The 24871-nt window shown below is 28.4% G+C and overlaps 2 protein-coding genes across 8 annotated transcripts; one reads left to right on the top strand and one right to left on the bottom strand.

Annotated features, from left to right (window-relative positions):
• The first annotated feature begins 807 nt into the window (after positions 1-807).
• On the top strand, positions 808-6095 carry LOC145189272 (putative transporter svop-1). 6 transcript variants are annotated; one of them, XR_016452907.1, is made up of 17 exons: positions 808-1080; positions 1335-1423; positions 1507-1605; positions 1795-1866; positions 1943-2067; positions 2181-2244; positions 2323-2448; positions 2613-2741; positions 3484-3563; positions 3850-3935; positions 4317-4415; positions 4547-4658; positions 4773-4854; positions 5292-5381; positions 5464-5577; positions 5670-5769; positions 5866-5908. XR_016452907.1 is itself a non-coding variant. In XM_090088691.1 (16 exons), the coding sequence occupies exons 1-16, from the start codon at positions 1044-1046 to the stop codon at positions 5685-5687; spliced, it is 1422 nt and encodes a 473-aa protein (XP_089944817.1). In that variant the 5' UTR covers positions 808-1043; the 3' UTR covers positions 5688-6095. The 6 variants fall into 6 exon arrangements, 3 of the variants coding, with proteins under 3 accessions (XP_089944817.1, XP_089944815.1, XP_089944818.1); XR_016452908.1 differs by having other exon boundaries at positions 4547-4668; positions 5670-6095; XR_016452909.1 differs by having other exon boundaries at positions 2613-2747; positions 3486-3563; positions 5670-6015.
• Positions 6096-6205: 110 nt separating this feature from the next.
• On the bottom strand, positions 6206-24363 carry LOC145188708 (uncharacterized). Of its 2 annotated transcripts, XM_090088684.1 has the most exons (20): positions 24169-24363; positions 23889-24011; positions 20075-20278; positions 13150-13352; positions 13020-13070; positions 12536-12595; positions 12178-12358; positions 11234-11568; positions 10589-10657; positions 9378-9609; positions 9091-9281; positions 8922-9017; positions 8626-8706; positions 7571-7669; positions 7358-7396; positions 7189-7224; positions 7018-7071; positions 6803-6902; positions 6607-6644; positions 6206-6433 (listed from the first exon to the last, which is right to left on the bottom strand). In XM_090088684.1, exons 2-20 carry the CDS (start codon positions 23995-23997, stop codon positions 6419-6421), a joined length of 2193 nt encoding a protein of 730 aa, XP_089944810.1. In that variant the 5' UTR covers positions 23998-24011; positions 24169-24363; the 3' UTR covers positions 6206-6418. The 2 variants fall into 2 exon arrangements, with proteins under 2 accessions (XP_089944810.1, XP_089944811.1); XM_090088685.1 differs by lacking the exon at positions 10589-10657.
• Positions 24364-24871: the final 508 nt, after the last annotated feature.

The following is a 24871-nucleotide window of genomic DNA, read 5'->3' as shown; positions in this document are numbered from 1 at the left end:
ATGTGAAGACAAGGGCGAAATTACACTAAGATAACAATTTTAAAAAGTTCGTAATTCTTTTTAATGAGGCCATGCATAATTCTGATTAGTATGATTCGCTCATATGAGAAAAACGGCCAGAAACCCCACACAGAAAGGGCTGGAAAGCTCACGTTGCAATGGCAGGAAACTTTCTAATCGGAATTTATTAGAGCTGAAGATTGGCCTTCTGAAAGCCTTGATTTAAATCCACTAAAAAACAACTTTCGATTAATTTCAGCTTGTAGCAGACCATATCTAAACTTAAAGAGGTGAAAAAGGCATTGTAGAATATTTCAATGGGCTGATTAAATTGTATCTGTTAAAACCTAATAAAAAAAATGTTTTTTGATTTAAAAAAAAATCTTTTATAAACGTTATTTCCAAGTGAAAACTGGGTCTTAGAATAAGCTGAAAGCGATGGTTATAAAAATCTAAAGTTAAATTTTTTAAAATGATCGCTTCATTAAGCACTTGCGTATAAAACGTTCACAATAACGCCTTAAAATACCAACGTGTTAAAATTAAAAGCGGATGTGAACGAGCTAGTTTAGACTAAATGAGCTCAAGCTTGTCGTAAATATCTACTTAATCGAACATGAAATGCTTGAAATATTTTTGATGGACTCCTTGCATGAATTTAAATCCCATGTTTCAACTGGATAAAATTTTTAATGAAATAATTTTTAAAATGATTAAAAACTTAGGTGTTTCGCCTTAATATATTTTTCTCGATAACCTTAAAAATTCGTCAGTAAATGTTATTAATGTCGTTGTTTATTTCAATGTAGTTTTTGTATTCAGTTGTTTTTGGTCTGTTTTGATTTTAAAGTCTTTTTATTAAATTCCTCTAAACCTTTGATGGTTGTTTCAAGCAATAGCTAAATCATTTATTTACTAATTTGGAAAGCTTTGGAAAAAAGCTAAAATGGAAAGCTTTTAATCTTCTAAAGAAGGAAAAAAAGTTAGCCGGAAGTTCGAGGCCTATATATATTTTTAGATTCTCCAATTATTCATTATTTTGAATGCATTGGACTCTAAAGTCAATCTCAGTGTCAGAGGGTTAATGCATTTTTTGTTTTACATTGTGTTTGTGAAGGTTTATTTTGACCTTCCATATTTTTATATGATTTTTTATGAGATATTTATTGAAAAATAAACATTTTTTCGCGTTTACTTTTATTGTTTAAATTATTTTTGCATTTAATTATTTATTTCAGAACTATCAAGTAAATTAAAAAATCGATTTTATCGATTTTTTTTATCGATTATTTATCGATTTTCTTTTTTCTTTTTTCTTTTTACTACAAACTTAGAGATGTCGTTCACAGTAAATGACGCCGTTGAAGCTTTAGGTTTTGGAAACTTTCATGCGAAACTAACTGCCGCCGTGGGACTCTCTTGGGTAATTAATTAAAAGCAAAAGCAATCAATTAGCTAATTACATTTCGTGTTAACGAGTTTAACATGTCAACATTTTTTTTTTAGATGGCTGACGCCATCGCTGTTACCTTGCTGGCGGTAGTGGGACCTTCGTTGCAATGCTACTGGAGTTTATCAGAGGAAGAAGTTGCTGCTGTATCTACAGTAATCTAAAAAACTTTGTCTACTTCGTAAAGCAAAAAAAAAATATATACGTTTTACAAAAACTCATATAAATTCTACGTATTTTTTACAAATATAGCAGGAATGGCATTCTATTGTGAAAATTTTTGAGTATTCTTTGGTAAGATGTCATGACGTATATCTGATTATTCTTACATTTTCATATTGTAGTGTGTTTTTATCGGAATGTTTTTCGGATGTCCGTTTTGGGGATTTGTTTGTGATAGATTTGGTAGAAAAGTGGTATGTCTATTTTTATTGATATTCAAATCTTTATTAAATAAATGAAAAATTGATTTTTGCACACGATAATGTTTAGACCATAACAGTCAGTGTTGTGTGGATTGCTTTATTTGGGCTATTTAATGCTATTGCTCCTTACTACATTTGGCTTCTTGCATCCATGACTTTTCAGGGATTCGGCGTGGCTGGTGTAGGACAGTCGTGAGTATTTAGTTTTTCTTGCGCTTCTGAATTTTTTAAAAGTGTGTAACTACATTTTTAAGTGTTTGTTTTCATTTTTAAGCGATTTATAAACTTGCCTTTCGTTTTTGTAGAATAACAATATATTCTGAGTTTCTTCCAGCATTGCACCGTGCGTCGGGAATTATTTTCATAAATGTGAGGTTTTTTTTGAATAAAGTTTTGAAATTAAACGTTGGATAATCAAGTCGAAGTAAATAATTCGCAATGTTTCAGGTTTTTTACGTCATTGGGAATGTCTTTTCAGCGTTGCTTGCATATTTTACAATGAAATCTTTTGGTTGGAGGGTTTATACATTCTTTTGTGCTTCACCCATATTTCTTGTCACTCTGTTTATGTGGGTCAGTATATTTACAGTTGCATAAATTTTTACAATAGATAAAAAATTTTTAAAGTTGTATAAATGTTTACAATTGATAAAATATTTTTAAATTTAATTACCAAAAATGTGTCATTAGAAGGTAACATGTATTTTTAAAATAATATCATTAATTCATTTCTGTAGTGGTTACCTGAATCCCCTCGGTTTCTCGTTGCCTCTGGAAAGTACGAAGAAGCCTTTAAAGTTTTGAAGAGGGTTGCTCAAGGAAATAAGAAAGAGCTACCTCCAGGCCAGTTGCGTCAATGCAGCATTGTAGGAATGAAAGTCTTTTAGCAATTAATACTAACTTTTGTTAAGCATATAACGCTAATTTTTTACTTTTTTAATCTTAAACGCTGTTTTACTGTTTTAATCTTAAACTCTGTTTTACTGTTTTAATCTTAAACTCTGTTTTACTGTTTTAATCTTAAACTCTGTTTTACTGTTTTAATCTTAAACTCTGTTTTACTTTTTTAATCTTAAACTCTGTTTTACTTTTTTAATCTTAAACTCTGTTTTACTTTTTTAATCTTAAACGCTGTTTTACTTTTTTAATCTTAAACTCTGTTTTACTTTTTTAATCTTAAACTCTGTTTTACTGTTTTAATCTTAAACTCTGTTTTACTGTTTTAATCTTAAACTCTGTTTTACTGTTTTAATCTTAAACGCCATAATTTTCCTTCTCCTCAATAGCACTGCACTTTTCATCTCGTGAAAAAAAAAAAAAAAAAAAAAAACAATTCTTAACTTAAATAATGCTAAACAAATTTTGCTCGTTTCCTTTTCTGTAACAATTCTCATTCTTTTTCAAACATTTTTTTTATCTCTATATCTTCTTATTCATATTTTCTGTAACATTTCTTATTCTTTTTTAAATATTTTTATTCATCTTTGTTTTTTTTTTAATCTTCCCATTCATATTTAATTTGAAAAGCTTTAGGTCATTTTTTCTAAATTTTTCTTCTGTGAAATAATTTGATGGCATTTGAAGTGAAAAACTCTGTATTATTTATAGGATTGCAAACAGAGAGGAAGATTTTTAGAATTATTGCAATCCAAATATAGACGAACTACCCTTATACTCTGGTGCTTATGGTAAGTAAACTGTGTTAAAAAATGGCCAATCAAATATATATATATATATATATATATATATATATATATATATATATATATATATATATATATATATATATATATATATATATATATATATATATATATATATATATATATATATATATAACAAGTTTTGTTTATCTTCTGTAGGATTTAAATTTGTTAAATAACTTGCTTTAATTAAAAAATTTATTTTGTTTTAAAAATTTTATTTTTATTTAATTCTGAACAAATAACCAGAAAAACATTCCTTGCGTTTTAGGTTCACTGCGATCTTCTCATACTACGGTGTTATTTTGTTGACAAATATTCTTTTGAACAAACCAGATTGCTATGTTGCACACGGAGGTAATATTTCTTGTTTTATCTATTATGGCGTTTTTTTTCGGTATTTGAGAACCAAATTGTTTTTCCCAAAAATAATTATTTTACTGTCAAATTAAGATGTTTTGGTTCTCAACTATGTCTGCATTTAAAGCATAGCATCCTTATTTTTTTTTTTTTGCATAAATGTAAAAAATGCAAGCTTGAGATTTTGTGATATCAACGATATCGTAATCGTACTGAAAAACTATAACTAAGTCATTTTAACCCCAAACGACGTGTAAAAATGTTATGGATTTTATGTACAAAATAGGGAAAAGAACTTCAATTTATTGGTGATAAAATAAAAACTTTTCACAATTTCTTGTTTTTAAAGAATTTTCCGTCGTTTTTTCGCTGTTTAAGATTTGACACCAAAAAAAGCGAACGTCATAACGAGTTGTGCGATTGTTGAGAAGACGAACTACATAGAGTATCTCTTGACGGTATTTGGTGAGATTCCCGGTGAGTGCACGTGACAAACAAATATATAAAACTCATAAATTATGTTTGTAAATCATGAAAGATGCTGGCTGCTTGGTGATGACATTAATGAATTCGAGGAGTTATAAATTTGTAATCATTCGGTTTTTTAGGTTTATTCTTAACATTCTTATTTGTGGAGAAAGTGGGAAGAAAGTCTACGCTTGCGATATTTTTTTTTGTTTCATCCTTGCTCGTATCTTTTCTTCAGCTATGCCTAAACAAGTGAGTTAAGGTGCAGTGAATTTGTTAAAAAGAAACTATATATATATATATATAAAAAAAGAGTTTAAATGCATAAATTTTAACTATCATTATTTCCTTTTTACAATTTTTTAGAAAGCTGCTTATTTTATTGATTTTTGGTATGAGGGGGTTTTTAACTGGAATTGTTCAGACAGTTTATTTATATACACCAGAGGTAATATGGTATTTTTTTAAATTGATAATAAGATCAAAAATACAAACGCAGTGAAAAGAATAAAGTTAATGTTTGTTTTAAGTTTCTTATGATAAACGCTTTGTGTTTAGGATATTTTACATTGATCTACTGAATGATTACTATTTTCAAAAATATTTCGCTTTTAAATTAAAAAAAAAAAAAATGTAATTTCGAAAATTAAGTTCAAAATTTTTTAAATTAAGATTTAACTAAAACTTTCGACTTTTTTATTTCATATTTATTTAGCTTTTTATTTTATGGCTATTTATTTCATACTATATTCACACTAATGTCAGTTCACATTTAAACAGATTTTTTTCAGAAAATGAACACCTTTCTTAGTGTTTGTTGTGAAAAGAATTCGGCATTTGAAAGGATTAAAATTCTCTATCTAAAAACTCTTTCATTTTCAAAAGGTATACCCCACTCATATAAGAGCAATTGGCCTTGGAACTGCGGCTGGTATGTCAAGACTGGGTGCTGTACTGACACCATTTGTTTCACAGGTTTTTAAACTTGTTTATTCAAAAATTTAAAACATTTGTATTGACTTTCTTTGAGTGTCACTTTTTTAAAAACTATTTTCAGGTGATGATTCAAGAGTCACCTGGTATGGCTGTATTCACTTATTCGATTCTCCTGTTTCTATGTGTCGCTGGTTCACTTTTGCTGTCCAAAGAAACGAAAGGAGAAGTATTGAAGGTAAATACTTTATTTTTGTATGAAATGAATTTTCTTTTGGAGAACATAAATAAAAAATGATTTTTTAAAGACTACATTAAAAATGATTTTAGGAAGACGAAGATGAATGAAGTATTTAAGTCGAACCAATTCACGCTAACCTAAACAACATGCAAAGATGAAATGTTGACATTGTTCATTGGGCCTTCTTAAAGACAACGAGACTATTGTTCACATAACAGTCCATAAAAACCACAAAAACCAGTTTATGAGGATACTAACGATTGGTTACATAAGTCTGATATTTTAGTACTCATACCTGCATAATAAATTTGAAATATTTCACATAATACATTTGAAATATCTCTTTTGAGGATCAAAATAATCTACCGTTTATTTACAAGCCAAAAAAGTTTATTGTTATATTATTTCAAACTGTTACAAAGTAAGTTTTTTGAACCTTGTATTCGTTTTACTTAGGGACTGTAAAATGTGTTATTAGTGAATTATTTGTAAACAAGTGTGTAATACACTGAAAATTACTGTAGTAGAACCGAAGGGGAAGATACGCGATACATGACGCGATATTGACGTTTAACAAGTTTAGTTTTACTCACGGATTCGGGTTAAACAAGGAAAAATCCCTATATTTCGTTTAAACCAATGATTATTCGATTTTTTAAAAATGATTATAACTTACAATTTTTTGATATTCTACAAAATTTAAGTGAGAAGCTGAAGACCAATATCAAAAGGAAAAAAATCTTCAAACAGAAAAAAACCACCACGTCATAAATTAAAGACTCCGCCACCATCAGTGCACACTGCACGCGCAACAACCAGACATCAACTTGAGATCAAATCAACTTTTATGATCCTGAAACCGGGGGAAAAAATTTTATCAGATTTTTCTTTACCATCGGTAAAAATTATATCATTATTATAATTATTTAAGCTATAAATGTAAATAAAATAATTAACTGCATTATTACTTGAAAATAAATTTTAAATGACTACAAAAATTAAGAGAAAATTAATAGAAAAAACCACCTCTTGCGGTGTGGAGGAGCTTTTAGCCATGAAGTTTGCTGCAAGAAAACCGAAAAAAGGTGATAAAAAAAAAAAGAATTTTAAAATGAAATTTTTAAAGAGATTTACTGAAATATCTTATTTTAATGTTTTAACTTTGAAAATATTTTTTATTGAACGATAAAAATTAGTTAATTATTTTTTACAACTAGGTTACCAATTTTTTTTTTAGCCACGTGTAAATCATGCTCTAATAACTTCTCTGTGTTTTCACGATCGAACTGTACTGCCATTAAGCGGTCCTTCAAGAACATAATCTGCAAGAAATCAAAGGAATGCTCATACGATCAAAGTGTTACCAAACATTACTTAGAGCTATACCATACACGGTCACACGTACCAAAGATTTTTTCTTCATCTGAGTAGAATTACCTCATTTTTTAGGTGTTCAGTTGCATCTTGGTGTTGTTCGTTGAAATTTCCACGCTAAAGCGAAAAGAAAACAAGATAAGATAGAAAGAGAATTACTTTAAAAAAAAACGAAAAAAAAAATGTTTTAACAGACTTTAAAGGTAAAATCACATATTCGTTTGTCTCACTCACCACTGCTTGTCCGCTTTGCTCTTTAAGAGATGTCATCTAAATAAAACAAGTTTACTGATAAAATTCACCGATTGTTGAAAATACTTTCCAATTCAAATAATCTGACATCGGAAATTTTTTTTTTGTCCGCTTTCGAAAAAATTAACAGTAACAAAAATGTACAACATACTTCCGCTAAATAGCGATCTCTCTCTTCAGACAAAGATTTCTAAAATAAGAATATACTAAACTGCCATCAAACTTCTCTTTATAAATTTACAAATTTCTCTTTTATAAAATAATCAGATGCATAGACCTATTATATGGCGAAGAAGAAAAGCACCAAAACTACTTTATGACCGTAGAATGAACGAAAAGAAGCGAAAGAACGCAAAGAACTCACCATTTCATGAAAAATTTTATCTTGAAATTGAAGAAACTGCTTGTAAAGTAACTCAACTTGCTTGTTCACTTCCAACTGATTAGCTTGATATATGCTGATCTAAAATTTAAAGCGAAGTGATACAAATTTTTTGGTAAAATATGGCGAGCATTTGTATCCAAATTAAAACTGCGTCTTAAAATTTTTGAGGGGTAAAATGATAGATTTGAAGATATGAATATCTCCGTCTGTATTATTTTCATCTTTTTCTACTAAAAACTTTACTGTACTTGACTATTATAGCTTTATAAAGAAGCTTTAAAACGAAACAGTTGACTATTAAAGCTTCACAAAGAAGTTAACTTCAGAATAATTTCAGTGACAACCAGTGGATTAGAATGCTTACTGAAATAAATTACAGAATGTCAATATTCAGTAGATTTATGTCAACTTTCTATGGTTTTTACAGTATTTCCCAATCGCTCAATTGCCAGAGATTAACAGGCCTCAAACACTTCAATGGATATTAAGTACCTGAGAAAAAGTTTTGAAATCTTCTTTTACCTTGATCATTAAAGAATCCATAGAGATCATTAAAGAAGAGTTCCTTTCTTATTCTAATTCTACTATCTATTATTTATTACCTTATTTTAGACGCAGCCTCTCAATCAAAGCAGCCTCTCAATCAAACAAAATGTAAGTGAAAAGTAGTATAAAAATAGTAATATAAACAAAGATTTAAATATCTTTAATTTCACTCATAACTAACTCCTGCTCTAGCTCAGAAATTATTACAAATAGGAAGCCCCTGGTTATCCCTTACATGCTTCAGCTCTTTATCTTCCTGGTAGTATTATCATTTCTATAAGCATATTAATGCAATACAATTATTTAAGAAAAGTTAAACTGTAGATATTAGATTTATTAGATTTATTTCAAAATGTATAATAAAAAGTTACTTAATATCCATTATATAAGAATAAGAGGAGCATTCTAATTTTTTCTTCCTTGCAACTCAAGTAGAAACTTAAGCAGAAAACATAAAGTAAAAAAAAAATCCTAAACAGGCATCTTACTTGGGAACTTGTATCAGCTGCAGCACTTTCCATACTTTTTTTCAAGCTAGTAAATTTTTCACGCTCTGAATCTAATTCACCCTAAAATCAAAAAACTATTTGAAGCACTTTAAAAGACAAAATCAATCCATTTTAATTGGTACTAAACGTTTATTGCCAGGTTATTTCATACAATATGAAACAGATACTTTTGATACAGATACAGTATGTTAACATTTCTGTTAACATACTTTTAAAAAAATTACAATTAACTTAACTCTTTTAAAAAGAATCAAGTTAAAATAAAATCTATTAACCTCAACAACTTTTATGCTCATAAATTCTTTTTGTAGTCTTTGCAACTGCTTCTCATAGTTTTGACACATCATACATTGGTGCATGTGGCTTATTTCCTAAAATAAGAATCATATAAGAACGACTCCTTCTATTATCTTATAATTCCAAATAAATAACTTAAACACTAACCTCGCTCCATTTTTTATCATTGAAAGAAATTTTTGATTCTATCTCATCTGTTATTGTACTGTCTTGCATACTCCATGATTCTTCATCTTTATTCTTTATACTTTGATTGCTCCATGACTCTTCATCTTGATTCTTGATCAGATTGCTCCATGAAATATCCCCTTGCGACAAAGACTTTTCTTGCAAGTACTCTACAGAAAACAAAAAATCTTACAAATCTAATTCTAAATTCTATAAATAAAAAGAATATGAAATATAAACAAGCTATTTGCAACTAAACAAAAAACCTTCTGATGAAGATTCAATATTTATGATATCTCCATGAGAAGAAGACTTTTTCAATGTAGTTAAATGTTTCTCAGATTGATCATATATAGGATTCTCAATCCCAAACTCTTCTTGAGCTTTCTCTATGTTGTAGCGATGAATGTTTTGTTTCATGATAGCTTGCTCAATATCATCATCACTATCAGATGATGACAAAAGTGATGCATTCTGGTTCCTGCAGTTTTCTTTATCCTAAATAAAAAAATTTTTAAAAAACTAAATTTAATTCATGATATAAGCAAAAAATTAAACAAGAAAAACTTTTTTCATTTATTTTATGATTTCTATTCTTTCTGATTTTTACACAATTTAACAGCAACATTTACCTAAAGGCAAATTCAAAAAGCATTTTAATAAAAAATTAAAAATAAGTAAATGACTCAGAAACTATTTAATCCTAAAAACCTACTTTTGAAGTTAAATCTCACAACTTTGTTCTTACCACTTTTTCATTAGTCAGAGAAAATATGAATATAATAAATTATATTTTTACCACTTTTTTCACCTTTGAAATATCAATACACACTTTAATTTTAGAAATTTTTGCAAACTGCAATATTTAGGACATACTGAAAGAAGAAATGACTGAAAGAGACATTTTTCACAGGAATTTCTTTTTGCAGATCAAAGGCAAGAGTTTTTTTGCGGGAATTTAATTTTTTGGTCTACCTGCAAAATTCACAAAAATTTCTGTTATTAATGGAAAGTAACTCACAGAGGATTGATAATGATAATGATCAATTCTTCAATAAATATTGCAAACTTTTTGTTGAAACTGTTTTGTATTTGTAACTATTCTTATCATTGAGTGTTTATCAACTTTTAATGATGCAAGTCATTATCAAGATCAAAAGCAAGATATCTTGTAATTTTTTAGATATCATGAAATTTCTAAGAAATACAAGAGTTGTTTTCTAATGTAATTTGTTAATATTGATAAGAAAGACAATTATAAATTATTTTTAATCATTATTTAATTACATTTTTAGTTGAAATAACATTCTTAAAATTAAAGGATCACAAAAAGTTACTATTTTAGGTTTTGCAAAAATAAAAGCATTCATGAGCATGAAAATCATTGTGAAAAAATGACTTTCATGCTTATGGATGCTCTTACATTTTGCAACATGGGAACTATGAATAAAACCTAACTTTAAAGAAGCAACCATACCTCATTTAATAACTCATTTAATTCTCTAGCAGCTGGAAACAGTGTGTCAAAAAGTCTTCCAGATAAACTCTAATTTTAATAAAAGATAAAATTTGGTTTAGCCAAAACAAAAAATTCTTTCAAAAAATTTTCAAATGTCACTTGAATGAACTGTCACTTTTTTCTGTGACATTTTAATGGTAAGCATTCCTAAAAGAGAACAAACTCTACCTAATAAAATAGATAAATAACCCAGATATAACTGGGATGTTAATGTCAAGAATTAGAACATTTTGATATTTTTTTTTTACAAAAAATTTTGTTAAGCTACTTTGTTTTACCTCAATTATTAGATGAGAGTTGTTAAAACGTAAGAGATTTGATGTGATGATTTTGATGTGTCAAACGTTTTCAGAAATATTCTGCAGGAAATTACAGTAGAAACACAGAAAATTACTGCAGAGAATTACAATAGACACAGAAAATCTTGTAATTTGTAAAAATAAAGAAAAAACACTCAACATCAAAAATCTTGTTAATGAAACTTTTAATGAAAATGATCAAATAAACACAAAAGTAAAAAAACATGAGTTTGTTTAAAAAGAATCTTGCTTAATATAGTAAACATAGTAAATATAGAAGCTTAAAAAGTTTAATAACTCATACTGTTTTTGTTTTTGTAGCAACAGCAGGTGATTTTTTCTTCAACAACTGTGGGCTTGGTATACTTTCTTTATCAACATTATCAAAATTAATTAAGCATTCATTACTTTTCTGTTTTTCTGATTTAACAGCTAAATTAGCTTTTGACTTTACAAGACTACGCTCTTTTCTAAGGCTCTTTGAAATATTTTCCAGTTGTTGAGATGTAAGCACTCCACGCATCAGTTCAATTTCATGTTGCATTGCATTATGAGTAGTGATAAATTGCTCATTTGCAAGTGTCCAAGTTTCCTTTAATTCCTTATGGTTTGATTTTTCTTGATCCAATAGATTACAAACTAAAATAAAAAAATAATGAATTACCAACCACATTTAAAAAACAAACACTAGCTCATGTCTGTTTATAACTTAAGTATTGCAATGTTTACATAGATGATCAAAGAATTATCAAACAAAATTACTTAGAGTAATATTCATTTCTTGCTTTTCATAATTTTAGAACTTAAAATTAGTCTTTAAAATTATAGTGAAAGACTTTCCAAGATTTTTTTTACTGACATTAACTTGAGTTGCTCCAGGAAATTTCCAGGAAAATATAACTAGATTTAGGACTTTTAAGGAGCTTTTTTCAATGACATATTCAAAAGAAAATATAAAATCAAAGCAATTCACTTTAGATTTAATTTAATGCACCCCCACAGCAATCAATTCATAATATGCATAAGCTCAAAATCTGTTTGACTAATAATAATGGTAGAATTAAGAATAAAAATCAAGAAAGTAAAAGAGGGATAAAAGTTTTCAAAATTGAGACTTCAAACTCCATATTATTCCAGCATTTTTCATTGATTTAACAAAATATCAGGACTATTTCAGACTTTTCAGGACAGATTTTAAAATCCAGGATGTTAAAAGGCCAATGGCAACCCTGTATAAAACAAGCTTACCACTATGCAATTCTCTTCTGAGTTTATCGGCATCTTCTTGTAAAACTCCTTTTTGTGTATTCAAAACAGCTACATACATTTCTAGATCACCACGAGCTGACCGTTCAGCTTCCAAATATTTTTTTGTCTCAATCAATTTTTCTCGAAATTCTTCTACCTTTTGCACACCAGCTAGTGTATCCTAAAGAAAAAAATTTCATACCAAAAGCCATAAACAAATCTCCATAAAACTGTAAACAAACAATTATGATCTCCATAAAACTGTAAAGAAGCAGTGATGAACTTCATAAAACTGTGAAACTCTATTTTAAAAAAACTGGGAACTGGGGCACTTTAACCAAGATTGTTAAAAACTAACTTTTCCTTCTGGTTGATTCTTTTTTCCATCTTGCAACTGTTTTTTCAGCTGTGCAATTTCCTTAAAAAATCATAAAACATAAAATTAGTGACAGAAAATATGATAAATATAACACTAGTTGCATAATACCAGAAATAATACCCAACCATCCTACATAAGAAATTATCAAGCACATAATAGACATGACATCATAAAATAGATTCTAGAATACAGAGAGAATTAAAGACCAGAAATAAAGGGAGAAGAACATATATTTTGCTAATAAATTAAAATTGGTCAATAAACCATAGCTACATAGTCATGCATAAGCATAAAAAAGATTCTTTTGAGTCCTCATTTGAGGACTCAAAAGAATCTTTTTGGGAAACAACATGTTAATATTTCAATGATTTAATATTAAAAAAAAAAACATCAAAAATAAATAATCTTGCTAAAATATGGCCCTTCTTCAATAAAAAGTGTCATCTCAAAAATCCTTAATTACCTCTTCTAATGGAGTAACAATAGATTTCCATGCATCAACATCTGTCTGAGCCTTGCAGAAAAAAAACACTATTTACAACAATCTTTATCAAGATTACATGATAATGATCATAACTAACTCCAATATTAACCTGTTGTTGTTTGATTTCCAGGGAACTAGATTTTCTAGAAAAAGCACTTGACATTAGTGACATAAGACCATCTTTATTGGAATCATCTGGGTCACTTTTCAACTCTTTTAATCGTTGCTCAAGTTTAGAGTTTACTTGAATCAACTTATTTCTCTCATCTTCAAACTGTTTAGTGATTGTATTTATTTTCTCTTGAGAACCCACTAAAAGTAACAAAATTATTAAAAGTTAAAAGGGAAAAAAATGATTAACAAAAATTGATCTTTTAATTAGGGTGGAATGCAAGAACCGAACTTCAAATTTGAAGTCGAACTTCAAACCTTAAGTGCGACTTGAGCGAATGCACAAAGCGAACTTCAACTCAAGTCAGACTTGAAAACCGCTAAAAATAGACCTTTTTCAAGTCTGACTTCAAACCAGACTTGAGAGAGCAAAAATTCCTTCCGAATGCAAGAACCCGACTTGAAATTTCAAGTCAGACTTCAAATCTCAAGTCTGACTTGAACGGAATGCAAGAAGCGAACTTGAACTGAAGGTGCTACAGAATTTCCAAAAAAAACTGCAAGAAGCGAACTTGAACTGAAAAGGTGCTACAGATTTTCCAAAAAAAACCTTTTAATATTAGCTAATGACATTATTAACAACAATGTTAACAATCGAGGGTGCCCTCTTTCAACTGTACAACAACTGGCTATTGCATTTCGGTTTTGTGGTTCTGGTTATGCTACTGGTTCATTCCAAGTGAGTAGATATTCAAGAAACGGTATCAGAAAATGGCACCTTCTTATTGTAGATTTTACATTACGTTTTTAAATAACAACATTTTATACCAACAAATGATTATAACAATAAATAAACTCTTTTAGAGAATAATAGGAGAATTGGAAGAGCTGAAACTCAACTGTTTGTCCAGTGGTTTAGAACATTTCAATTCAAATGGCTAACAAAAGATATCAGTACATAAAGTTTCCAACAGAAGCTGATTCTTTGATAATTCACTAAAAGTGATTATAAGTTTTCATGGATATCTGATTTTGCTATTTCATACAAACTTCAAACTTTTCTCAGATAAAGAAAATATTTATATTTATTAACCATTATTTAGATTTTACCAAATTCAAGGATTCCCAGGATGTATAGAAGCAATTAATGAACACATATTCCTATAATAATTCCTTGTGGAGAAAGCGCAGAAATTTATCGAAACAAAAAGGGAATTTTTTTTTAATTGCTAGGTCATTGCAGGTGCTTCATATGAAATTTTATCTGCTTGTGTTCAATGGCCTGGAATTGTTCAGGATTCATTTGTTTTTGCTAACTCAGCTATTAAACAAGTTTTAGAAGCTCGCCAACATGTTCATGTTTCAGGTGATTCTGGCTATCCTTATAAACAATATTTAATGACACCTTTTTCTAACCCAAAAATGAAAATGAAATCAGATACAATTGCAACATGAGAAGTACACACATGTTGAATGTTGTTGTTGAATATTGTTTTGGTATATCAAAAAAAAACAATACCCTTGTCTTAACATTCCCTTAGGAACAAAACTGCAAAATTCCATAGCTATAATAATATCCTGTTTTGTGCTTCACAACATTGCCCTTCTACAAAATGATTATTGTGGAGGCAATGAAATACAAAATAGCAATGAAGAATGTGGTGCTAAAGCATTCACTAAAGATATTTTTGCAGAAACAAAGCAAAAGTCAAATTTCAGACTTATTTTTTTAAAAAAAAATTTGTGTCTGATAATGGATAAAGGGTCTAATAACAAAAAAATTATTTTCAAATATTTATACTACATATTATTTCAAAAGAATTACATTTTATATTTCAAAATAGTATTATGAAATATAAAATGTAATATATGAAAAAAACAATTTCACTAAAAAATAAAGTGATAAATTAAAACATTCCAAAAACAATTTGGATCTGATATTGTTAGAAAATAATAATCCTCACAGAATAATTTTTTTGTGTTGCTTTTTTAAAACTTTGTGAAAATTTTAACTGTGAAAATTTTCACAAAGTTTTGTTTGTATTGTTGCTTTTTCTGGAGAGAGTTTTTTTTTTATATCATCTATTTCTATTTGTTTTTGCATTAGTTCTTTATCAAGATCATGAATTTCATTATATTGCTTTTTTGTATTTTTTTTTTATTAAGAGATTTTTGTTTAACGTTAAACTTTGTTCTTTTTCATGTGTTAATGAGCAAGATGCTATCAATGGTTTTTAAAAGTTTTCTTTTCTGTTTCTATAAGTGGCCCAATAATTTCAGAAGACCTGTCTCCATATGTAACCTCTATTGACTTACATATGTAAATGGTATATATATGTGTAGGTATATATATATATATATATATATATATATATATATATATATATATATATATATATATATATATATATATATATATATATATATATATATATATATATATATATATATATATATATATATATATACACACACATAGTATTATGTAGTATTAGTATTGAGAAAACTAATTTTGTTTAAAGTAATTTTCTCAGTATTTTTTAAAAAAAAAATCATTATTTTCATTAAAGTATTAGTAAAAAGATAAATAAAAATACATTGTAGTATAGTATCATCCCCAAAAAGCGTCAAAATAAGATTCTGCATTTTCTAGAACATTTGCATATATTTTAATTCAAATGGAATCTGTTAAAATGGAGAAATCAAGAGAAATTGTCTTGATCACTTAAGTGGTACATATGACCAACCGTTGTTTACCAACAACTTAGGATTTGGAACTGAAAGTGCCAAGATGAATTTATTTTTCTGATGAAAAATACATAGCAAGAACTTTTTTTTTTTTACTGTTATTAACTTTTTATTTAATCGTATATTATACAAATATCATTACACGGAATTTGTTTCAGTAAAAGGTTTTTCCCGTAAAAAAAATCCATTACCGCTATTGGTTGCGAAGTGCATTTTCCAATAAACGCCCTAAATTCAACGCCTCGACTATTTTTCAAGTTCGACTTTCTCAAGCACGAACTTGAAATTTTCAAGTCTCGTTTACGCATTCGCTCAAGTCAATTTTTCAAGTCTGACTTGACAAAGTCGAACTTGACTCAAGTTCGGTTCTTGCATTCCACCCTTAAACATCAATAAAACACCATTTTATCATCTTTTATCAAGATAAATCTGCCTTAAACTGCAGAGAAATGTTATACTTTATGTTAACTATACTATGGTTAACTGTTCTATGCTTGCTTAGTTCTAGCTTGATCAGCCATTTTAGCTATACAAATTTTTAAAATTGTATACATATTTGCATAGCAGTATAAAATGGCTTTATCTCATAACTCCATATATTTTTGCATAGCAGTATAAAGTGGCTTTATCTCATATCTCTATATATTGTTGCATAGCAGCATAAAATGGCTTTATCTCATATCTCCTTATATTGTTGCATAGCAGTTTAAAATGGCATTACCTCATAATTTTGAAGTTGATGTTCTAAACAAAAGTATCACAGTAACAACAAACAGCTGTTGATAATTGTACAACTCTACAAATGACAATTAATTCTGGAAATAATGACAAGAAAATGTTAGTGATAAAAGATTGTTAACAATATTTGGTCTTGGGAGTAAGATAACTAATGAAGAGGCTAAAAAAAAGATTGCTTAGTTTACTTGTTTTCAGCTAATGCTGAACAGGTAGTAAAAAATAATGGTTTGTGTTTTCTGAAGTTAATGAAGACTGGTTGCCTGGCTACCTTGACAAAGTATTAGTTACAAAACTAAGCAATCAGAGGCCAATTTGATAAAAGTTTGAGTGACATGATAAAAGCCTGAAAGAACTGATGAAAACTGCAGATATGAGTGATATCAAAAGCATGGACAACAGTATTCATGGTGCCACAGACATTGGTAGATTTGGTAGTGACAGGGTGAAGCTGATGATTCATCTCCTTCTTGTGTTAACACTTTAACTAAATTTCTGGAGTTGTGCACTGTGTTTCTTGATGGAGCAAAAGAAGAACACATTTTTAACCTTATGTAATTAGGAGCATTAAACAAAGCCAGATGGATGGCAAAACAAATATTATCTAATAAAATCTGTCAGTTTTAGGAAACAGATTTGTAATCTTCCACATGGTACAATAACTAAAAAAGTAAAAATTCAAGAATACACAAGAGACTACGGAATTTCCTGCACTAATATACAGTGTTTGGTGTATGTCATACAGTTCTGCATCAGATATTTCATTTCAGACATTTGACATGATTTTGTTGTGCTCTCTGCTGATGTATGCCGATGAGCATCCTCAAATTTCAATAAAGAGATGGTCCTTCTCACTCTTTGATGTCAAACTCAGCTCTGAATGCCTAGCAACTTTTGAGAACTCAAGTACATACCCAGCTAAAGTTGGAGCAAATATCTTAAAACTTACTCTAAATTTTTTCAAGTCAATCAATTGATTAGATTTATGTCCCTCTCAAGAGCAAAATGGTTAAAAACTTGTCCTTGAAAATAGGAAAAATAGGGAAAGACCGGAGTGTTTAAGGGTGATTAAAAAGAAAATATTTTTTTGAAATTTATTTTCCTTGGTCATTATTTATCTATATTATTATTTCAAAAGATTATATTATTAGGTTTTTTACTTATTTTTGGGTAAAACAATGAGAGAAAAAAAAAAGAAAAACTTCATTATAAAACAAATTGTTTAACTATGATCAAAAACTCACTTAAAATGCCATGTAACAAGCTATTGCCATAAAATTACTTTGTTATAATACTATAATTTTAATTATTCTGGTGTAGACAAGAAAGTATTAAGGAGTACATACAGTATGCATTTTTCTTACCTATTTCTCAGAAACCCTTGCCCAGTAAACTTTATTTTTCTCTAAGTCTCTTAGAATTTTTTCATTTACTTATGTCAAACTTCTTAATAGTTTTACTTTTAAATAAAAACTTTTTTTTTACTTGATTGTTATAAAATTATTTAGAACTTAAAATGACACTATGTTAGAATGTATAACTTAATTATTGTTAAATCTACATGGATTTAATATAAAATAGAAAAATAAATTGTAAAAAATAAATGGTAGGGGAAAGTCCTCAGATCAATAAAAAAAAAAAAAAACTTTGTGTCATAAATAAAGTTAAACCTGCAGGTAAAAAAAAAAATTAATTTTTTGTTAAGTTCATCTATCCAGGAGGAGGGAGTTTAACAAAAAAATTTTTTGTTAAACTCCCTCATCCTGGATAAACTTCAACTCCTCCTCTTCTGACAGATAAACTTCAACAGAAGAAGGCTACAAAAACCACTACTTTCATATTCATAAAAATTTGCAATTCTTTCGCACCCACCTAACAAGATTCATGGTTATAAGAGATGAGATGAAGGAGCCTGTGAATGCATTTTAGGTTTTGTCAAAACACCTTAGATCAAAGCAGGATTTCAAGTAAAATCAGATAAGAACATTCTCAAGGACTTAATGAAGATGGACAAATAGTATTCAGATTTAAGTAGAAACAAATATAAAGGAACAGCTAAAGACATGACAAATCAAGGGAGTTTTACTTCATTTTTAAAAAAGCTGCTTTCGATTGGTTACACAGAATTTAATAGCCATATTAGGAGGTACAAGAAATGCTAAGACAGACAAGCATGAGGATTTAAGTATTTTAAGACTGCAGAAATTGCTAAATCAGATATAAAGGCAGCAGAAGAATTAGCTCATCACTGTAGAATTCAATTTGATTGCAAGACTTTGTTCAAAATGAATAAGCGTAGGATATGATAATCAATTATTCAAAAAGTTCAAACATGTATAAAGACTTTGAATATGAGTATGAAAAAGTTAATCTAGCTTCTTTTGATTGGAAGTCTATGCAAACAACAGCTTTTAAAAAAATAAATAAACAAATTGGCAGAGGGGATAAAAATTGTATGGCTGAACTAAGCATACACTTTGAGTTTACTCTAATTCTTCTATTTTGAAGAACAAATTTTTAACAACTTACATCTGATCAACTTAAAAAATTCGAAGAAAGCTTTAACATATTTGTTTCAACTTTAGCTGGGTATGTACTTGAGTTTTTAAAAATACCTCAAAATGACTTCCCCAAAATATACACGCCAGAATTTACTACAAAAAAATATCAACTTTGTTCAAACTCTTTTCAATTTATAATTCAGAGAAAGTAAAAAATGTATTATTGTTACACAGTTCCTCTCCTGTACACTTTCTGCCACCATGTCTACAAGATGGTGGCAGAAAGTGTACCATCTTGTAGACATGGTGGCAGAATGTGTTGTTTGAATATTTCAAATAGTTCTTCAACAAGGACAACTTATGTTCTTACAACTTTTATTCGTATTTATCAAAACTTCTTTGAAAGCATTTCATTTTAAAAATCTTATTCAAATACTTGTTTTTTTAAAAATTATTTACAGTATTTGTATGTACTTTTACTTAGTAGAGAGTATGCAACCAATGCGACCAGTGTTTAAAAAACTCTTTTGCTTTTTTGTTTAATTTAAATTATCAAAACTGAGTTTGAAACTATCACAGTATGGTGTGTTTCAGGCAAAAGACAAAAAAACACCAAATAATTTTAAATACAGGTGCTTCAAAACAGGTGTTAAAAACACCAAATAATTTTAAAAAAGCTTTTTTTAAAGCTTTTTTAAAATTATTTGGTGTTTTTAACACCTGTTTTAAAGCACCTGTATTTAACAACAAGATATTTTGGTTTTTGCTCGGGATCTACCAAGTTTATTCTCTTTCAAATTTTTATTTTTCATATTCTTTTTTTCTTACTTCTTTATTTTTTTCTTATACAGACACACATACATATATACCTACAAACATATACTTTAAAAGAGAAAATATGCTATACTAAATTTATTTAAAACAATGTAACTTTATTACCTTCCCAAATATGCTGCAGTGATGCAAGCTCCTCCTGGTGTTTTCTTTTTAAAGAATTTAAATCTTCTTGGCGTGTTTCAAGAGAAATCCGAGCAGCTGTTTGTATTCCTTCATTTTCTGACTTGCATGCATCTAGCTGCTTTGAAAGTTCTCTAATCTGCTGCTCATATTGATTTGTTATCTCTTTTTGTTCCTTTAGTTTATCTATATGTATAATAATGAAAATTTCAACTAAATCTCTGATAGGTTTATATTCCATTTTAATCCATTTGCTAAAATAAAAGCAAAATTTAGGAAAGATTAAACAGGGGTCCTCCAGCTATTTGAAATTTTACAATATTCCTGAATTGAGATTTATTCATAATATTTAACTTTCTGCTTTTATTTATTTATTGTATGCATAATCTACCATCTTGGGTAGATTCAAGAATTCTAAGACAATCAAATAAATGTAATTACCTCCATTTGTACTATATTGATTTTTTTCATTTTACTTTTATTTTAAGTTTATATGAGAAAAAAAAAAAAGAAAAATTTCTACATGACAAATGAAATATACATAAATTTAAAAATTCTTCAGTTAATTTGCAACTGCTGCTTTTTTTGCAATTTTGGTTGATGCTTTCTATCCTGTTCAGCAACTTGAAGCACACTTCTTTACTTCTAGCAGATAGCAAGAAATCTAAGCTTAGTTAAACCACTCTTTTGGCACAGTTGTTCATGACATTCATGCCTCTGACTTTTGAGACTTGGTGTTGTGTGGTTATAGTACCTCTAAATAGCTTCTGAACTTGATGCTCAAACAAAAAAAACTAATCAAGTAGATGAGTTTTGCCATCCATCTGGCTTTGGGCATGGCTCCTAGTCTCTTAAATATGACTGAGTGTCCTGACAATTCTCTATTTAGGAACATAGTGCATAGCTCTATAAACTTTAGGTTGTTATCTCTTTAAACTATTCTGAATAAGCAAGTTCAAGAACAGCAGATCTACAGCTGCCAACTAAACTTCATGCAGCTTTACTAAAAGAACCTGAAAAATCAAAATGAACCAATGGTCTGAATCAATAATTTTTGATTGAATGCGTTAAAATGGGCATCACCTTATTTTCAAAAATTCTTTTTGAGAATAAGGTGACATCAAGATATCTTGATGGCTCAATTTGTAGAATGTCAAATATGTGAGATAAAATAACGTCCTAACATAGTAATGACATGCCACCAAAGGAATGGTTTGCCCAACTTTTCCTGGATAATAATGCATGCTGCTTGGCTGCAGGCTGTTGCATTGAATACCACATTGACAATAAAATTCATATAACTCTATGAAGATAGCATGTCAAAAGTAATATCAGCAATGATTTTACCAGATCTGTTGTCTGTTCGACATTTATATGCTGGAATACCTAGAAGCTTGAGTTCCTGAGAACTGCCAACAATAACTGTAAGATGTTCTTCTAATCTATTTGATTTGACAATGCTGGCATCAGCTTAGAGTCCAAATGCAAAGTTGAAAGTTTTGGAGCAATCCATTGTTCTGTGAAATTAATTGCAATTTCATGTCCAACTCATCATCTTGATTTATCAACAGTTTCATACAAAATGGAAATTGCAAAGTGGTGCAATCACTGATTGCTTCTTATATCAAGGCTTTGGTGTAAAAAGCCTGCTGTGCAGGTGTCAAACATGTCAAGCAAGGTCTTCAAACATTAATTCCACAAGTTTAGGACTTCAGATTAAATTATATGGTAGGCTGCCATACCAGTAAGGAAAGATCTGTGGTAACTTCGAATTCTTGTTGATGGAGTTGAGAAACTGACCTCTACAGCTTCTACTGACTGACACCCAGACTCACCACTGTCTGCTGAATAGTAAATGATAAAGAAGTAATTACTCATAGATTACATGATTAAGAAGTTTACACAGCGTTTTTGAAGAGTTAGTTTGTTAAATTTATTATTAAATATTCAATTTATAAAGTAAAATTATCAAAATTTTGTTTGTCATCTTCCATTCCAAGGATGGAAACAATTGGATAATCATTCCATGTTAACTATTAAAACTATTTTTTGTTAAACAACCTAAATTAATTATAGTTACAGGGATAAATCAGCTCTAGCCCAGTTTATTTGTTTTCTACTGTCACTTTTGTTGAGTAAGACATTTACACTCTCAGTTGTGCAACTTTTATTTCCAGTTTTCTTTTTTTTTTTTTGACGAGTTGTTTCAGCTTTTTGATATTTCTATCAATGATGGACCTTTCTATTCATTTTCATTTTTAAAGATCATTTAATTCTGCAATACTAAAAATGTATAGTCAGACATATTATAAGTAAAGCAACTAAAATCCCTCAAAGATATAATCTGTTTTATCACAGTAAGTAGGTGTGCTTAAGGATAACTAAATAAAAAATTATCCACAATACTTTTCACAATAAATGAATTCATATCTGTACAAAAGTACGGATTCAACTAAAAGCTCTCCTACTAAACCAACCGCTAAAAATGATAAGGTTTTGTCACTTAACACAAACTTTAATACTAAGCTTCAAAGTTCTTTTGCACAACCACATGTGAGCATTCAGAGGTGTTCAGAAGTTATTTTATTACTCAGAGGAAAAGACCACTCAAATATTACAAAACAACTAACTATTGGTTTACAATTGGAAAAATAAAGCAGTATTCACTCAAAACATTCAAAACAAATTTTTTCTTTTTTCAAAACTTTTTGATTGTAATGATTAATTTGATTTTAGGCCCTAAAATATGCAGTAATAAAGTAAATTTTTATTAGGTTGTTTATTTTATTTTATTTGTTTATTGTTTTTAATTCCTTTTTATTTTGTTGTTTTTGTTTCCTTTGATTTTTTCTTTTAATTATTTTAGGGAAAATAATTTTTGAGTCTTTTTGCTGAACAGTCAGATTTCATTGAACATATAAAACTAAAATAAGCAAAATACAAATACAAAATAAGCAATAAATAAATACAAAATAATACAAAATAAGCAAAAAATGTACTTCTGTTTTATGTCTGATGATATCCAGTGAATGAATAATTAAAATGCTATGCAGCAAAGGTTATTGACAGTAAATTATAATATCAAGGATATTAAATTAAAATGTAGGAAAATTTTTTAATTTACTGAATTTGAAGAAAAAAGTTGGGTTTGTATCACAGTTTTAAAATAACTTGGTTTCAGTTGTTTTCCCTATAAATTATACATAAAAAATGCAAAATTAACATCTTAAAAAAAATACAGAAAGTGCAAATACCAGTTGTGTAAGCAAAACATAAGATATATGGAATTGAGTTTTATTTGCTAGGAAAAACATACATATAAAGTATTCAAATCACAGTAGAAAACAATATGATAAAGCATGAATCCAATGATCAACTTATGTACTTACTCAAAATTGCAGATATCAACAAAGAAAATTATTATTAACCATATATTAAATAAACAACCAATACATTAATTAAACAATCTTTATCCAGAAGTATTGCAAGTTTCTTGCGTTAATGAAAATTATAAAAAATAGCACAACAAAATGACAGCTTTTTTTAAAAAAAAATTAAATATGGTTTAGAACAGGCACATTTTTATAACCACAATGATTTGTTACTTTAAAACACTTTACTAAAGTAAACTGTTATAAAGTTAAGTAAATATGGCTGATAGTTATTGTAAGGCAAGAAAACTTATAGATCATAATGCCACACTTCTTTGTTATTAAATATGCAAATTTTAATATTTGGTGTAACATATATTATACTGACTGAAATGTTTAAAAACTTTAAAATGATAAATTTTTACTTTCACAGTCCAAGTATAACTGTCGAAATTGAGCACGTTTCTGACCAAACTCTTGTTCAGATTGCTCTTTCTCAGCAAGAAGCTCTTCATACTTTTCTTTGTAATCCATGTCATAATTATCATCTGTAAAATATTAATCCACTAGGTTATTTTTAGAATAAATATTGTAGAATAATATCAGTAATAAAAATTAGGAATTAATTTGCATCAGGAGATCAAATTTGGTGTAACATGAAAATATAAACTTAATTAAATAAAAATTTGATTTCAGAAGCCTTACCCTAATGAAGGAGGATAGTATTTTGGTTTAGTTCTTTCAAGATTAAAAACCAGTCCTATTTTCCATATTCATTCTGTCTTTAAAACTAATTTTAACTCAAGTCTTTTACCAAAAAAAAAAAAGGAACTTTTGTATTATTGAGGATTTTAAGAAGTCCAATTCGATATTTTAATATGAAACAGACTCCTAGATAAAAACTTATACCAATTAAAAAAATTAGCTTGTTTAAAAAAAAAATTAACAAAGAAAAGTAACAGTAAATTTATGAAGTATCAGCAATAGTGTTTATTCTTCTGGGTCCTTAATAGTTAATTGGCTTTAAACACCAAAAAAAATATAACTTTTTCTAGGATGAAAACATACTTTGCAAAATTGATTAACGGCAAAATAACTTTTAACTACATTAATAAATGTTAACTAGAAGGATTACTCTTGATAGCATTAATAAATGTTAACTAGAAGGATTACTCTTGATATGAAGTATCAGCAATAGTGTTTATTCTTCTGGGTCCTTAATAGTTAATTGGCTTTAAACACCAAAAAATATATAACTTTTTCTAGGATGAAAACATACTTTGCAAAATTGATTAACGGCAAAATAACTTTTAACTACATTAATAAATGTTAACTAGAAGGATTACTCTTGATAGCATTAATAAATGTTAACTAGAAGGATTACTCTTGATATGAAGTATCAGCAATA

The sequence above is a fragment of the Hydra viridissima genome, unplaced genomic scaffold (genome assembly GCF_058129835.1).
Source record: "Hydra viridissima isolate aposymbiotic clone 2 unplaced genomic scaffold, HvirCarnegie_v1 scaffold_5, whole genome shotgun sequence".
In the NCBI taxonomy this organism is placed as follows: domain Eukaryota; kingdom Metazoa; phylum Cnidaria; class Hydrozoa; order Anthoathecata; family Hydridae; genus Hydra; species Hydra viridissima.
The sequence above is the reverse complement of the archived record's forward strand: the minus strand, read 5'-3'. Positions and strand labels throughout refer to the sequence as shown.

Excerpts from the sequence above, each read along its gene's own strand:
- LOC145189272 (XM_090088689.1), top strand. The coding sequence starts at position 1,044 with ATGCATTGGACTCTAAAGTCAATCTCAGTGTCAGAGG. Across the intron at positions 2,068-2,180 it reads GTGGCTGGTGTAGGACAGTC|AATAACAATATATTCTGAGT; the intron begins GTGAGTATTTAG and ends TCGTTTTTGTAG. Across the intron at positions 3,564-3,849 it reads CTTATACTCTGGTGCTTATG|GTTCACTGCGATCTTCTCAT; the intron begins GTAAGTAAACTG and ends CTTGCGTTTTAG.
- LOC145188708 (XM_090088684.1), bottom strand. The coding sequence starts at position 23,997 with ATGGATTACAAAGAAAAGTATGAAGAGCTTCTTGCTGAGAAAGAGCAA. Across the intron at positions 12,596-13,019 it reads TTGTTACTCCATTAGAAGAG|GAAATTGCACAGCTGAAAAA; the intron begins GTAATTAAGGAT and ends TGATTTTTTAAG. Across the intron at positions 9,018-9,090 it reads ATGATAAAAAATGGAGCGAG|GAAATAAGCCACATGCACCA; the intron begins GTTAGTGTTTAA and ends TTCTTATTTTAG.